The sequence below is a fragment of the Chlorocebus sabaeus genome, chromosome 1 (genome assembly GCF_047675955.1).
Source record: "Chlorocebus sabaeus isolate Y175 chromosome 1, mChlSab1.0.hap1, whole genome shotgun sequence".
NCBI classification, from domain to species: Eukaryota; Metazoa; Chordata; class Mammalia; order Primates; family Cercopithecidae; genus Chlorocebus; species Chlorocebus sabaeus.
Genome location: NC_132904.1, coordinates 55,157,860 through 55,172,658, shown reverse-complemented (window position 1 = coordinate 55,172,658; position 14,799 = coordinate 55,157,860). Strand labels below are relative to the sequence as shown.

The window sequence follows — 14,799 nt, the reverse complement described above, 5'->3', positions numbered from 1 at the left end:
ATATATGAAATTCTGGAAATCCAAGATTGAATTTCCTTATTTTGTTTGACATTATACCTTGTGTGAAAACACTTGAATACTAATGCTTTATGCACTATTTTCTATGAAAACTATGGATTTTGTACTTAAAAAACTGGTAAAAATATATAATGTAAATTTATCCTCTTAACAGTTTTAAGGGTATAGTACAGTATTTTTAATTGTATGCACATTGTTATACAACAGATCTTTAGAACTTTTTTTATCTTGCATAACTGAAACTCTATACCTTTTGAACAACACATTTTTTTCCTTCCCCCCCTGGTCCTGGCAATCACCATTCTACTGTCTTTTTAAAGTGTGTTTGATTACTTTATTATAAGTAGAATCATGCTGTATTTGTCTTTTTTTTGATTGGCTTATTTCACTTAACATGGTGTCCTCAGGGTTCTTCCCTATTGTAATGTATGACAGGATTTCCTTTTTTTTTTAAGGCTGAATAATACTCCATTGTATATATATAACACATTTTCTTTTTCTTCTTCTTTTTTTTTTTTTTTTTTTTTTTGAGGCAGAGTCTTGCCCTGTTGTCCAGGCTGGAGTGTAGTAGTGCAATCTTGGCTCACTGTAGCCTCTGCCCCTGGGGTTCAAGTGACTCAGCCTCTCGAGTAGCTGGGATTACAGGTGCCTGCCACCATGCCTGGCTAATTTTTGTGTTTTTTGTAGAGACGAGGTTTCACCATGTTGGCCAGGCTGGTCTCAAACTCCTGACTTCAAGTGATCCACCCGTCTTGGCCTCCCAAAGTGTTGGGATTACAGGCGTGAGCCACTGGGCCTGGCCCTCATTTTCTTTAAAAAAAATTTTTTTTCTTTTTACTTTTTAAAACTTTTAATAGTTTTGGGGGAACAGGTGGTTTTGTTGTTATATAGATAAGCTATTTAGTGGTAACTTCTGAGATTTTGGTGCACCTGTCTCCCAAGAAGTGTACACTGCACCCAGTGTATATCACATTTTCTTTATCCATTCATCCTTGGATGGATATTTAGTTTGCTTCCACATCTTGGCTATTGTGAATTATGCTGTAGTGGGTATAGGTGTGCAAATGTCTCATTAAGGTCCTGTTTTCAGTTCTTTTGGATATATACCCAGAAGTGGGGTTGCTAGATCATATGGTCATTCTATTTTTAACTTTTTGAGGAACTTCCACACTGTTTTCCATAGCAGCTGCACCATGTTACAATCCCACCAACAGTGTGCAAGGGTTCAGATTTCTCCACATCCTAATAACACTTGTTATTTTCTGTTTTTTTGATAGTGACCATTCTAACAGGTGTGAGGTGATACCACATTGTGTTTTGATTTGCATTTCCCTGATCATAAGTGATGTTGAGCATCTTCGCGTATGCTTGTTGGTCGTTTGTATATCTTTGGAGACGTGTTGAATAATTTCTTTGTCCATTTTAAAATTCGCTTATTTGTTTTTCTGTTATTGAATTGTAGGAGTTCTTTATGTATTTTGTTCTAAAATCCTTGAACTGTTTTCCTACAGGCTATTTCTTAAAATTATGAAGCCCTTTGTGATTTGGTCTTACGTTTGCTTTTCCAGCTGTATATCTAGCCACTTCCCCTCAGGAACCCTATGATTCACCACATAATCCACATAGAATCACTTCTTGTTCTCAGAGCAAGGCTATCAGCTTTTGTGCACATGTCATTTCCCCTGTGTGGCATATCTTCCACTTAGTGTTTTGTGGGGTGTGGATAGATAAGAGTTGGTGGTAGTGGCCTTGGAAATGTTCTGCGTAGATGGCGTTCATCCCATAGATGACCTCCACCTACTGAGTTCTACAAGCAATTTGGGATGGTGGGAAGAGCTGGCATTTGAGACAGAGTTGTGCTTTGTCACCCAGACTAGAGTGTGGATTTGTACAGTGGCACGATGACAGCTCACTACAGCCATGAATTTCTGGGCTCAAACGATACTCCCACCTCAGCCTCCTGACAAGCTAGGACTATAGGCACAAACCACCATACCCTACTAATTAAAAAATGTTTTTCTTTAGAGACAGAAGTCTCACTATGTTGCCCAGGCTGAATTTTTTTTTCTTCCTCAGACAGAGTCTCACTCTGTCGCCCAGGCTGGAGTGCAGCAGCACAGTCTTGCCTTTATTGCAGCCTCCACCTCCCAGGCTCAAGTGATCCTCCTGCCTCAGTCTCCTGAGTAGCTGGGGCTACAGGCACGTGCCAACATGCTCAACTAACATGCTCAACTAATTTTAAAAAAAAACTTTTTTTGTAGAAATAAGATGTCACTATATTGCCCATATTGGTCTCGAGCTCCCGGTCTCAAGCAGTCTTCCTACCTTAGCCTCCCAAAGCATTGGAATTATAGCTGTGAGCCACCACACCCTGCTGAGCTTGAGTTTAAACTTGGGTTTTGATATTTACTAGCCATGTGAAGTTTGTAAATGTACAGTTGACCCTTGAACTCACACAGTTGAAAATCCAAGTATAACTTTTTTTTGAGACAGAGTCTCTCACTTTGTCACCTAGGCTGGAGTGTAGTGGTGCGATCTCCCCCCACCCTCAGCCTCCTGGCTGATTTTTTGAATTTTTGATAGAGACGGGCTTTCACCATGTTGCTCAGGCTGATCTCAAACTCCTGAACTCAAGCGATTCACCCGCCTTGGCCTCCCAAACTGCTGGAATTACAGGCATGAGCCACTGTGCCTGGCCTTGAAGGATAGCTTTTGACTCCCCCAGAACTTATCTTCTTATAGCCTACTGTTGACTGGAAGGCTTACCAATAACATAAACAGTTGATTAGTACATATTTTAATGTAAAATGTATTATGTACAGTTATTCTTATGATAAAGTAGGCTAAAGAAAAAATGTTATTAAGAAGTTCATAAGGAAGAGCAAATATATCTACTATTCATTCAGTGGAAGTAGATCATCATAAAGGTCTTTATCCTCATTGTCTTCTTATTGAGTAGGCTGAGGAAGAGGCAGAAGTTGTTGGTCTTGCTGTCTCAGTGGTGGCAAAGGCAGAAGAAAATCCAATCCACATTTAAGTGGACCCTCGAAGTTCAAACCTATGTTGTTCAAGGATGCTCAGTGTTTTGGAACCTTTATTTTCTGAGCTGTAAAATAGGGACAGTAATTAACCTTATAGGACTAATACAAAATTTAAGTGAGAAATCACATATAAAATGCCTAGCATATAGTAAGTCTTCAAGGTGATAGTGATAAGCCAAAAAAGAAAAGCAGCAGCAATTGCTGGTTCTGCTGCTGCTGCTGCTTTCCCTCGATGGGATCAATTGTTTTTGATGGGGCCATGGGAAATGGTGTTAGACTGAGGCAAAGTGCTAAAGGCAGAACACAGAGGAGCTCTTTCTACTCCTGGAGGACTGGTTTGCCAACTACAAAATAAAGTTAGAGATCAGGTGAAACTTCTGCCTGCAGATAGTTGGTGACTTCTTTCATATAGTAAACAAAATGCTTTGTTCATATCTTTCTAAAAATAAATGCTTTGGTGATATTATTCTGCTGCCCATGCCTGCCTCCTCTAGTATATCTTCAGTGCTATTCCAGAATATGGCTTTTTTTTTTTTTTTTTTGAGAAAGTGTCTTGCCCTGTCTCCAACGCTGGAGTGCAGTGGCATGATCATGGCTCACTGCAGTCTTGACCTCCTGGGTACAAGCAATCCTCCTGCCTCAGCTTCCTGAGTAGCTGGGACCACAGGCATGCACTGTCGTGCTCAGCTAATTTTTTAAATTATTATTTGTAGATACGGGGTCTCTCTATGTTGCCCAGGCTGGTCTCAAACTCCTGGGCTCAAGCAGTCTTCATGCTTTGGCCTCCCAAAGTGCTGAGATTACATAGGCATGAGCCACTGTGCCTGGCCTATTTTTTATTTTTATTTTTTTAACATTGTTTATATTAATTTAAAAAATAAATAGAGATGAGGTCTTGCTATATTGCCCAGGCTGGTCTCAAACTTCTAGCCTTAAGCAATTCTCTTGCATCAGCCTCCCCTAGTGCTGGGACTACAGGAGTGAGGCACTGCACTGGTACAGAATGTGGCTTTTAAAATGAAGAGCGTATCTGTTACTACCTTCAATTCTTTCAGTCCAGATAAAGGCCTAGCTCCTTAACATGAATGATACATCTCTTAATGATCTGGTCTTCACCTACCTCACTGGCTCGTCTTTCACTGTGTCCCATGTAGTGGAAATTTACCTTTTGTGTGTGTGTGTGTGTGTGTGTGTGTGTGTGTGTGTGTGTCTGTCTGTCTGTCTGTCTGTCTGTCTGTTTAGCATCTGAACTTTTTTCTTACATTTGGGAAATTCTACAGAGTTGTGGTGGGGAACAGGACCTGTCTCACACCTCAACATCTGGAAAGTTCAGGTACTGATTTTTTCCCTGCTCCTTGGCAGCTAGAGCACAGGAATGTGACCCAGGCTCAGCCAATAGAACTTCGAATCTGCAGTGAGTGACACAGAAGATCATGGACGGGGCAGTGGTAGCAGTGGTAATAGTGAGAGTGCTCTCATGTTATACAGGTAGTGGTGTCTCCACCGGACTGTTCCCATGAGTGGTTCAGCTGCAGTTCTGGCTGCCTACCGTACCTTGATACCAGCCTAATTTCAGAGCCTAGATTTTTCTAGCCCTTGCATTAGATCTGTGAGGTTACCCATTGTTTTTCCAATAAATTCCACCCTAGGTGGTTTCTGTTACTTGCACTTATGAAGAGCCTTGATTAATCCACCCTCCAGCACCAGGTGCCTCATTAAATACTCACAGTTCTTCCAAACTGACTATGCTTGCCTCCACTTCGGGGCTTTCTCATATTCTCTTCCACCTGGAATACTCTTTATCCCATTCTTGATCTGTTTGACTCTTGATGCTCCTTGAGAACTCAGCTCTGTTGTCCTGGCACTCTTTCTGTGAATCTTTCCCCAGATCTCAAGATTGTGTTAGCTCCTCAGTGCTCCCACAAAAATCCTCTGCTTATCTCTATTGCAGTACTTGTCACACTCTGCTGTAATTGTCTTTACATTCCTTGGGAACAGGCCAGTATTATGTTGAGTATTTTTGTACTGTCTTTGGCAAATAATAATTAGGATCTAAATTTTATTTGTCAAATGAGTGAACAATTCTGTTGAATTATACACTGTTAAATTATACACAATTACATTAAAATTTATTTACATATCTGTTTTCCCTAATAAACTGTGAACATTTTAAGAGCACAGACCTAGTTCTTCATCTTTGTATCCTTAGTTTATAGCATAGTACTTGGCTCGTAGTAGATGCTGAGGGAACACTGGATACATGAACAAATGAATGAATTGCAGGATTGCTGTTTTAGAATTTCAGTTAAATAATTTTCCCCGAAAGAAGGTATCTTCTTCTTCTTTTTTTTTTTTTTTGAGATGGAGTTTCGCTCTTGTTGCCCAGGCTGGAGTGCAATGGCGCTATCTCAGCTCACTGCAACCTCCGCCTCCCAGGTTCAGGCATGCGCCACCATGCCCGGCTAATTTTTGTATTTTCACTAGAGATGGGGTTTCTCCATGTTTGTCAGGTTGGTCTCAAACTCCTGACCTCAGGTGATCCGCCTGCCTCGGCCTCCCAAAGTGCTGGGATTACGGGCATGAGCCACCGTGCCCAGCCTCTTCTTTGACTGTATATGTAAAGATAAGGTACCTGTACTTGGCTCATACTGAGTAATTGACATTCTCAGTTTCTTCTATGTGCTAGGATTGGTAGTTTATTAATAGGAAGATAGTGTATACACATGAAACAGTAACTATTTGAGAGGTCAGTGCCAGGATTGGTAGTCTATTTATTAATAGGAAGATAGTGTATACACATGAAACAGTAACTATTTGAGAGGTCAGTGCCAGGATTGGTAGTCTATTTATTAATAGGAAGATAGTGTATACACATGAAACAGTAACTATTTGAGAGGTCAGTATTTTATGTGCCAAAGGAGTGATATGGACAGATGTTGGTTCAGTGTCATGCTAAATGTAACATCTTAATTGAGCCACTGGAAGTGTAATACCTAAAGCAAATATGTAGGATATGGCTGTTGGTTAATTGGAGTGATTAAAATGGGAGCCAAAGGAGGCTTTGTCTTTCTATTTTACTTGCCTTATATACTGCTTATATTGGACTGATTTGTTGGAGTTTTTCCTTATTCCTTTTTAGGTCCAAGACAACTTTGACAAGATTGAATTCAATAGGATGTGTTGGACCCTATGTGTCAAAAAAAACCTCACAAAGAATCCCCTGCTCATTACAGAAGAAGATGCATTTAAAGTATGGGTTATTTTCAACTTTTTATCTGAGGACAAGTATCCACTAATTATTGTGTCAGAAGAGGTAAGGGGTGTGGCTTGGGGAGTTTTTACTTGGTCATTTTAGCATTTAATAGACCTGGTTTGGTATTTTTTCTGTTAATTCAGCATAGATATGGAAGGAGATCCTTGACTAGTGTTTTTGGATCAGAGGCAAAGCAACTTGAATATAGAAAAGCCTTCCAAATGTAGTAATTTGGGGCATGTAATACCCCTGGAGGTTTGCAGGGAAAGTGGGTCTCTTCCTCTCTAAATGACTGTGATGATAAGTGAATCTATCCTCATGTTCAAAGAGTATTCTCTACAAGTCACGACATAATTTTAATACTACTTGCATATTGACAAAATGTAACTGACTGAGTGCTGGTACACGGGAAACACATAAGATCCAGAATGTTGTTTTCAGGGCTGTTTTGTGTGAGCAAATACTATTCTTGTTTCAAAGTCCAGGGTGATGACTTTCCATACCTTTCAAAGTAAAATAAACAGAATGCTTGTTTTGTTATTTTCCCTACGCTTCCAAAGGAAAAAAATTATAGGAGTAAGTCTTCTGTGTTATCTTACTGTCCTAAAAAGTGACACATGTTAATACATGGTTATTATAGTAAAAAATTTAGAAAAGATTAATATGCACAATTAAAATCTGCTGTAGTCCCCACACTTAAAAAGAAGTCATCTATAATCCCTTAACCTTGGACAAATGATTTAACCTGCAAGTCTTCATTTTCTCATCTGTGAAATAAAGCTAATTACAATGTTTACTCTAAGGGTTGTGAAGTTCTGCATTTAAAGGATTTAGCTTAATGCCTGGCACTTAATATGTACTCAGTAACTCTTATGACTACTCTTATTACATGCATTTTTGCATACTAGTCTGCTTATTTTCTTTGGATAAACTTCCAGCAGTGGAATTTTGAGTCCTAAGAAATGCACACTTTCAGGGTATTAGATGAACAAGGCAAAGTTGCCCTTCAGAAAGGCCGTACCAAGGCCTTAAAGGGTGGGAAAGATTTTGACCAATAGTGAAGGCAGAGGAGAATTCTGGATGGAAGCAACAGTGGGCAGTGTTTTATGAGTCAGGGAAGCAAAGGGCATGTTCTAAAAGGACTGAGGGGGAGGTATCCAGCTTGACTGAGTTGCCAGTCAGGATGCTTACTTAGAAACAGCCACACTGGCTGATTCAAGCCAAAAGGGGAATTTTTTTTTTTTTTTGAGACAGGGTTTCGCTCTTACTGCCCAGGCTGGAGTGCAATGGCGCAATCTTGGCTTACTGCAACCTCCACTTCCTGGGTTCAAATGATTCTCCACCCCTCCAAGTAGCTGTGATTACAGGTGCCTGCCACCACATCTGGCCTTTTTTTTTTTTTTTTTTTTAAAGAGACGGGGTCTTACTCTGTTGCCCTGGCTGGAGTGCAGTGGTGCAATAATGACTCACTGCTTTCTCAACCTCTTGGGCTCACGGGATCCTCCTGTCTCGGCCTACTGAATAGCCGGGACTATAGGCATACATCACCACATTCAGCTAATTAAAAAAAATTTTTTTTGTAGTGATGGGGTCTTGCCATGTTGCCCAGCCTGGTATCAAACTCCTGGCCTCAAGTGATCCCTTTACCTCAGCCTCCCAAAGTGCTGGGATTACAGGCATGAGCTACTGTGCAGGGCCTAAAAGGGAATTTTTAAAAGGGATGCTGGATAGCTTACAGGATCATCATGATGGCTTAAACAACAGGTGTGGAGGCTATGCCATTTGGTCTGTTCTATTTACTGTACTGGCCACTTCAGTGAGGAACCACAAGGAAAATGCTACTGCCACCAGAGGATGGGTGTTGCACTTATACCATGGAATACATCTGGTCCTGGACGCTGATTGCTGCCTGTGTTAGTCCATTTTCATGCTGCGGATAAAGACATATCCAAGACTGGGCAATTTATGTAAGAAAGAGGTTTAATGAACACACAGTTCCACGTGGCTGGGGAGGGTTCACAATCATGGCAGAAGGTGAAAGCATGTCCCACATGGTGGCAGATGAGAGAAGAGAGCTTGTGCAGGGAAACTCTCCTTTATAAAACCATCAGATCTCATGAGACTTATTCGCTCTTACGAGAACAGCGCAGGAAAGACTTGCCCCCATGATTCAATTACCTCCCACCGGGTCCCTCTCACAACACCTGGGAATTCAAGGTGAGATTTGGGTAGGGACACAGCCAAACCATATCACTGCCCCAGAACTCAAGTCTTCTTGCAACTGTTCTTCCTACAAGGGAGAGTTCTCCATAGTGCCCACTTCCCAATTATCATCAGGGTATGATGTATCTAATTGGCATGGCCTAGGTCAGGCACCTTGCACTAGCTGCAAAGGAGTCTTGGAAAGGATACATTTGCATTTTCAGTTTCTACATTGGCAGGTAGGGATTTCCCCAGACATAAGAAAAGGGTTAAATGCTGGGCAGTCAAAAAAGAATGATACATGTCCTTTCTCACTGGAACATGATGACTGTGAAGAAGACAGGTGGTGAATGAAGCTGGAGAGTTTTGACTTTATCCCATAGGCAGTGTGAAAAGATGAGCCGCTGATGATTTTTGAGGAAGAGAGTGATAGGTGAATAGATGAAATATGGAGACATGGGCAGTGAGAAGAAGCTAAGTGGCATTGAGGACTAAAATACAGCGAGAGGCCGGGCGTGGTGGCTCAAGCCTGTAATCCCAGCACTTTGGGAGGCCGAGACGGGCGGATCACGAGGTCAGGAGATCAAGACCATCCTGGCTAACCTGGTGAAACCCCGTCTCTACTAAAAAAATACAAAAAAAACTAGCCGGGCGAGGTGGCGGGCGCCTGTAGTCCCAGCTACTCGGGAGGCTGAGGCAGGAGAGTGGCGTGAACCCGGGAGGTGGAGCTTGCAGTGAGCTGAGATCCGCCCACTGCACTCCACCCTGGGCGACAGAGCAAGACTCCATCTCAAAAAAAAAAAAAAAAATATATATATATATATATAGTGAGAATGGAAAAGAAGGCCAGATGGGAAGAACCTAGAGGTCACAGGACCAAGCATATAGTGCCTGGCTGTGGGGAAGTAGAGAGAAGTTTCAGGCCTGGGCAACTGGGGAGTAATGTAGTGTATTTGTTTAAAGCATGGTCTCTGAAATCAGACTGACTGGTTTGAAACCCAGCTCTACCACTTATTAGCTGTGTGACAAATTACTCACGCTCTCTCTGTTTGGAGTTCCCCATCTGTAAAATGGGGATAACTACTTTCTTCATTGGACTCTGTGAGGATTGAAAAAATTGATGTATGTGAAACATTAAATAAAGTACCTGGACCTATGGTAGCTGCTCACTAAAAGGGGTGTATGTGAATGAATGGTAGGATGATGAACAAATTTGGGACATATTGCATGATGGTGGGTTTGGTACATTTGGGATTTTAGGTGGAACACTCGTGTGGAGCTGTGCACTAGAAGTGTTTATCTAGAACTTGTGAGAGGCCAGGACTGGAGACAGAGATGGGAAAACCACAGGAGTAGGTTAGATCAGGGAGGAAGACTGTAGTTGGAGACGTGAGTGCCAAGGATGGAACCTTGGGACCATTTCTGTAGCAGAAAGAGGAAGTAGTTTGGCAAAGGAAGCTGAATTGAACAGGCTGTGAGGTAGGAGAACTGGGAGAGTGGTGAGTCATAGATGTCTAAGAAACACAAAGTTTTAAGAAGCACAAAAGTAGTTACTGGCATTAGATGCTATGCAAAAATTAGACAATGGTAAGTGAGAAGTTGCCCTTGCATTTAACAGTTAGGTGCTCATTGGTTTCACTGTAGTGGTGGGAACAGTTTCTTAGTGCTTAATAACAATAATGATGTAATCGTGTATGTATGTTAAAAAGGAAATGAAAAATAAAACATGCTATGAAATTTTTGTCCAAGGAAATTGTCTAGCTTAATACAGAGGTGTATAGAGGGAATGTCTGTAGAAAAGATATACCAGTGGTGATTTTAAAACCTAGCTGCTGCTTGAAAGAACTGTGCAAATAAAATTCACAGTATTTTAGACTAGGTACATTAGCTGAAGCCTATAATCCCAGCACTTTGGGAGACTGAGGCGAGCAGATTGCTTGAGCTCATGAGTTCAAGACTAGCCTGGGCAACATGGTAAAACTGGTAAAACCCCGTGTCTACAAAAAAATACAAAAATTAGCTGGGCATGGTGGTGTGCACCTGTTGTCCCAGCCACTTGGGAGGCTTAGGTGGGAGGATGGCTTGAGTCTGAAAGGGTGGTTTGAGCCTGGGAGGTGGAGCTTGCAGTGAGCAGACATCATGCCACTGCACTGTAGCCTGGGAGATAGAGCCAGACCTTGTCTCAAAAAGAAAAAAATTTATAGTATTTTAAAACATTTTGTAGTTATACTGTGTTCCACAATTAATTGTGTTTTCTTCGAAAAACTGAATGTGGGGTGGGTCTTTTACCCTTGATGTTTTGTTTTTTTTCCATCACTAAAATATTTGGTGGACTTGAAAGTGACCTTGTCCTGATTTCAGAATTAGAAATTAATGAGTATTTTTATTGCCTTAGGTGGCACTTGCTTAATGTGGATGACATATCAATGGCTTTAAATCACCATTGAGCCCCAGGCTGTGAAGGGAGCCAGTCAGCATCAGTTTTCTGACTACTCTGCCTAAGAAACTTGAAAGATTTGTGCTGCAGGTGTCCCGAAGAATTGGGACCCACATGGACCTTGATGTGCGTTTCTGTAGGCCAGAGCCTAGCCAAGGCTCCTGGCATGTTTATCTTCGCCTTTGCAGGCTAACAGAAATGTCTTGATTCTCTTTCAAATCAAGTTAATTTCTTTTGAGAAATGAACAGACTTTCTTTGATTTATTAGAATAGCCAGGCAGCATACCTTGTCGTGTTACTGTTTGGACTCACTCTGTGCTTTGACAGCTTTTACTCTCTCAGCATTTCTTCTTGTTAGAAGTAGAATTTGAGTTAGTTTTACAGATTTTCCTCTGGGGCCAGGAGTGCTTGTGTGGGGAAAGAAGGGATCATTGGAGTAGATTTATGTGAGATTGCTTTGTCTAGCTGCTGAACTACCCTCCTGAGGTTAAACACATGGATTTGTATTTATGGAGCTTTTAGCCTATCACCTGGCCTTTGACCAAGCATTGCAAACTCAAGGTCATGCTATATTATGAAAAATACATTCTCTGTTAGCTTTTGCTTCCTTTCTGAATAATAACACTTCAAAAACTATATTTGGACTGATTGTAGACTTACAGATTTTAATAAAATTTAATGTGAAAACAGATATATTTAAAAAATAAATTCTATAGTATAATGTCTTAATTTTTCATGAACATATAGCTGGGTTTAACTTGTTATCTTATCAATAGTTTTTAGGCTTATAAATTTAAAGTAATATTTGTTTCCAATAATCCACTTACCGTAATGATCATTTGCATTTTGTTTAAGTCTAGAGTGTTTTTTAAGAAAGATTTTTTTTTAAGCCCTAATTAATACAATGTAGGATATAACCAGCCTGGCTCAGTGGCTCATGCCTGCAATCTTTGGGAGGCTGAGGCGGGAGGATTGCTTGAGCTCGGAAGTTTGAGACCAGCCTGGGCAACATGGTGAAACCTCGTCTCTACAAAAAATACAAAAATTATCTCAGCATAGTGGCACATGCCTGAAGTCTTAGCTACTTGGGAGGCTGAGGTAGGAGGATCACCCAGGAGGCGGACATTGTAGTGAGCTGTGATCATGCCACTGCACTCCTGCACTCCAGCACTCCAGCATGGGGGACAGAGCGAGACACTGAATCCAAAAAAAAAAAAAAAAAAAAAAAAGGTAACAATTGTCAGCTAGATGCAGTGGCGCACACCTGTAATCCCAGAACTTTGGGAGGCCGAGGCAGGCTGATCACTTGAGCTCAGGAATTCGAGACCAGCCTGGGCAACATGGTGAAACCCCGTCTCTGCAAAAAATATAAAAAACTAGCCAGGCAGGGATGCTGAAGTGGGAGGATCGCTTTCGCCTGGGAGGTCAAGGCTGCAGTGAGCCAAGATCACACCACTGCCTCCAGCCTGGGTGACAGAATGAGACCCTGTCTCAAAAAAAAAAAAAAAAAAAGATAGAACCATGGCAGTTAGCCAAGTATGGTGGCTCATGCCTGTAATCCCAGCTATTTGGAAGGTTGAGGCAGGAGAATTGCTTGAACCCAGGAGGTGGAGGTTGCAGTGAGCCAAGATCGTGCCACTGGGCAACAGAGCGAGACTCTATCTCAAAAAAAAAAAAAGAGTTAATGTTTGCTTTTGATTCAGTTTCCCGTTACCCAGAAAGTAGTGTCAAGTCTGTTAAATAAATATTTAAGTGACTTACATAGTGAAGTTAAGATGTTTCTGTCACACAGATGTAAGAAATAGTGTGTCCCCATTTGAGTTGGTTCCATAATTTTTGTAAGAATATATTCCTGAAAATATGTGCCTGCAAAGTATAGTTTTTATTTAGTATTCGTTTCTCACAGAACCAGGAACAAAACAGGATGTGTCTCTTGTGTACTTATTTGGAAGAATTGCCTTGATGCAGTTAAAAATTGAACCTGAAATAGTTTTAAGAGACCCTAAATAAAATAAAACCTATTAAGCCAATAAAATGCCCCTTATTAATGATTATAAAGAATTTTTAATAAAATAAATTTTGGAACTGAAGGCCTCAAAAATCACATGTATCTTGAAAGTTTATTCTTTGTTATTTTTGGTGAAACTTGCTTGGAAGGAGGAAGTCAGCTGCTTCCTGAAACTGAATGAGCTCTTAGAATTGATGCAGGCCACTAGAGACTAAAACGGCAACACGTGATTTATTATTTAGTATAATTGAATAGTGGAGAATGGTAATGTTTGTCTCTCCTTGGCCCGATATAATGAATCAAAAGGCCCTTAAGTTATTTGGTTATGGTAAGTATATGATTGTGTTGAAAGTCAGCAGGAAACGAATCTAGATTAGTTGTCTGGCACAGACACTGGGAATGCTGAGCATATCGAAGCTGGGTACTAATGACAACTTCATAAAGCTTGGGAGGGCACCTTCAGAAAGGATCAGGATGAACCTGGCAAGCTACTTCTAGAGCTGAGTTTGCTGCTAATAGGTGCTTTCTGAATTACAAACATAAAAAGTCATCTGATTTTGAAGAGGAAACTGAAGCTTGGAGTGTGAATGGCTTGGGCTCGGTAAGAGGTAGGTGAGGAAGAGCTAAGACTGATTCTTGACTTCTGCCAGGACATGGTCAGTCGGCTCCACCATCTTGTCTCACCCACGTGTAGTCATCCTGCACACACATGTGGCTATACACATGTACTTCCTTTGCCTTGCTGCTGAAACTTCGACTTGTGCCTGTACTCCTTTTACCCTAAGTTGTAATCTGCCAGCCTGAGCCCTTCTTTTTGCTGCCTTAGGGAGATTGAATTTCTGTACCTGTTAATGCTACTGATTAGTTTACCTTGAGCCATTGTTTACCTTAATGTCCTTTTTGACTCTCTTTTTCTTGCTTTTATCTCTTCAATCTTTTCTTATTTATTTATTTATTTTTAAAAGATGGAGTCTAGCTCTGTCTCCCAGGCTGGAGTGTAGTGGCACGATCTTGGCTCACTGCAATCTATGCCTCCCGAGTTCAAGCAATTCTCCTACCTCAGCCTCCCGAGGAGCTGGGATTACAGGTGTGTGCCACCACACCCAGCTAATTTTTGTATTTTTAGTAGAGATGGGGTTTTGCCATGTTGGCCAGGCTGGTCTGGAACTCCTGGCCTCAGGTGATCTGCCCACCTCAGCCTTCCAAAGTGCTGGGATGACAGGCATGAACCACCACGCCTGGCCTTCAATCTCTTAATCTTTTTATACCTTCTCTTTTCTGTCCCCTTTTCTCCTTCCCTCTTCCCTTTTCCCTCTTTTTCTGAACATTTTCTTCTCTTCCTCTGCCTATCCCTGTTACTTCTCTTTAAAGAGCCAAGGAAAACCTGATAATATCTGATAAGTTTAACAGTAGATGACATATCTCCAACAAGAGAAAGGAAAGATCTAAGTGTGTTTTTCTCCAACAAGTAAATTTTGGTGAACACTTACCATGTGCTGTTTTTAGGGTGTAAGATAAATCTTTGTCCTAAAAGAGCTTACAGCATCTCACCAAATTAAATCAGTAGACATATATATATATGTATGTATGTATGTACTTTTTTAATGAGATAGGGCCTTGCCCTGTTGCCCAAGCTCAAGTGCAGTGTTGTGATCATAGCTCACTGTAACCTCAAATTCCTTGGCTCAAGCGATCTTCCCTTTTTAGCCTCCTGAGTAGCTGAGACTACAGGCATGTACCACCACACCTGGCTAACTTTTAAATTTTTCTCTAGAGATGAGATCTTGCCATATTGCCTAGGCTGATCTTGAATTCCTGGCCTCAAGTGATCCTCCTGTCT

At 41.2% G+C, this 14,799-nt stretch overlaps 1 protein-coding gene across 2 annotated transcripts in view; it reads left to right on the top strand.

The window, feature by feature from the left end:
• Positions 1–14,799, top strand: part of SWAP70 (switching B cell complex subunit SWAP70) — an 81,078-nt gene that overhangs the window by 38,195 nt on the left and 28,084 nt on the right. For both annotated transcript variants that reach the window (XM_008007177.3, XM_008007183.3), the window contains exon 3: positions 6,199–6,372. In XM_008007177.3, coding sequence (XP_008005368.3) covers positions 6,199–6,372 — 174 coding nt within the window. The remainder of the gene's footprint in view (positions 1–6,198; positions 6,373–14,799) is intronic.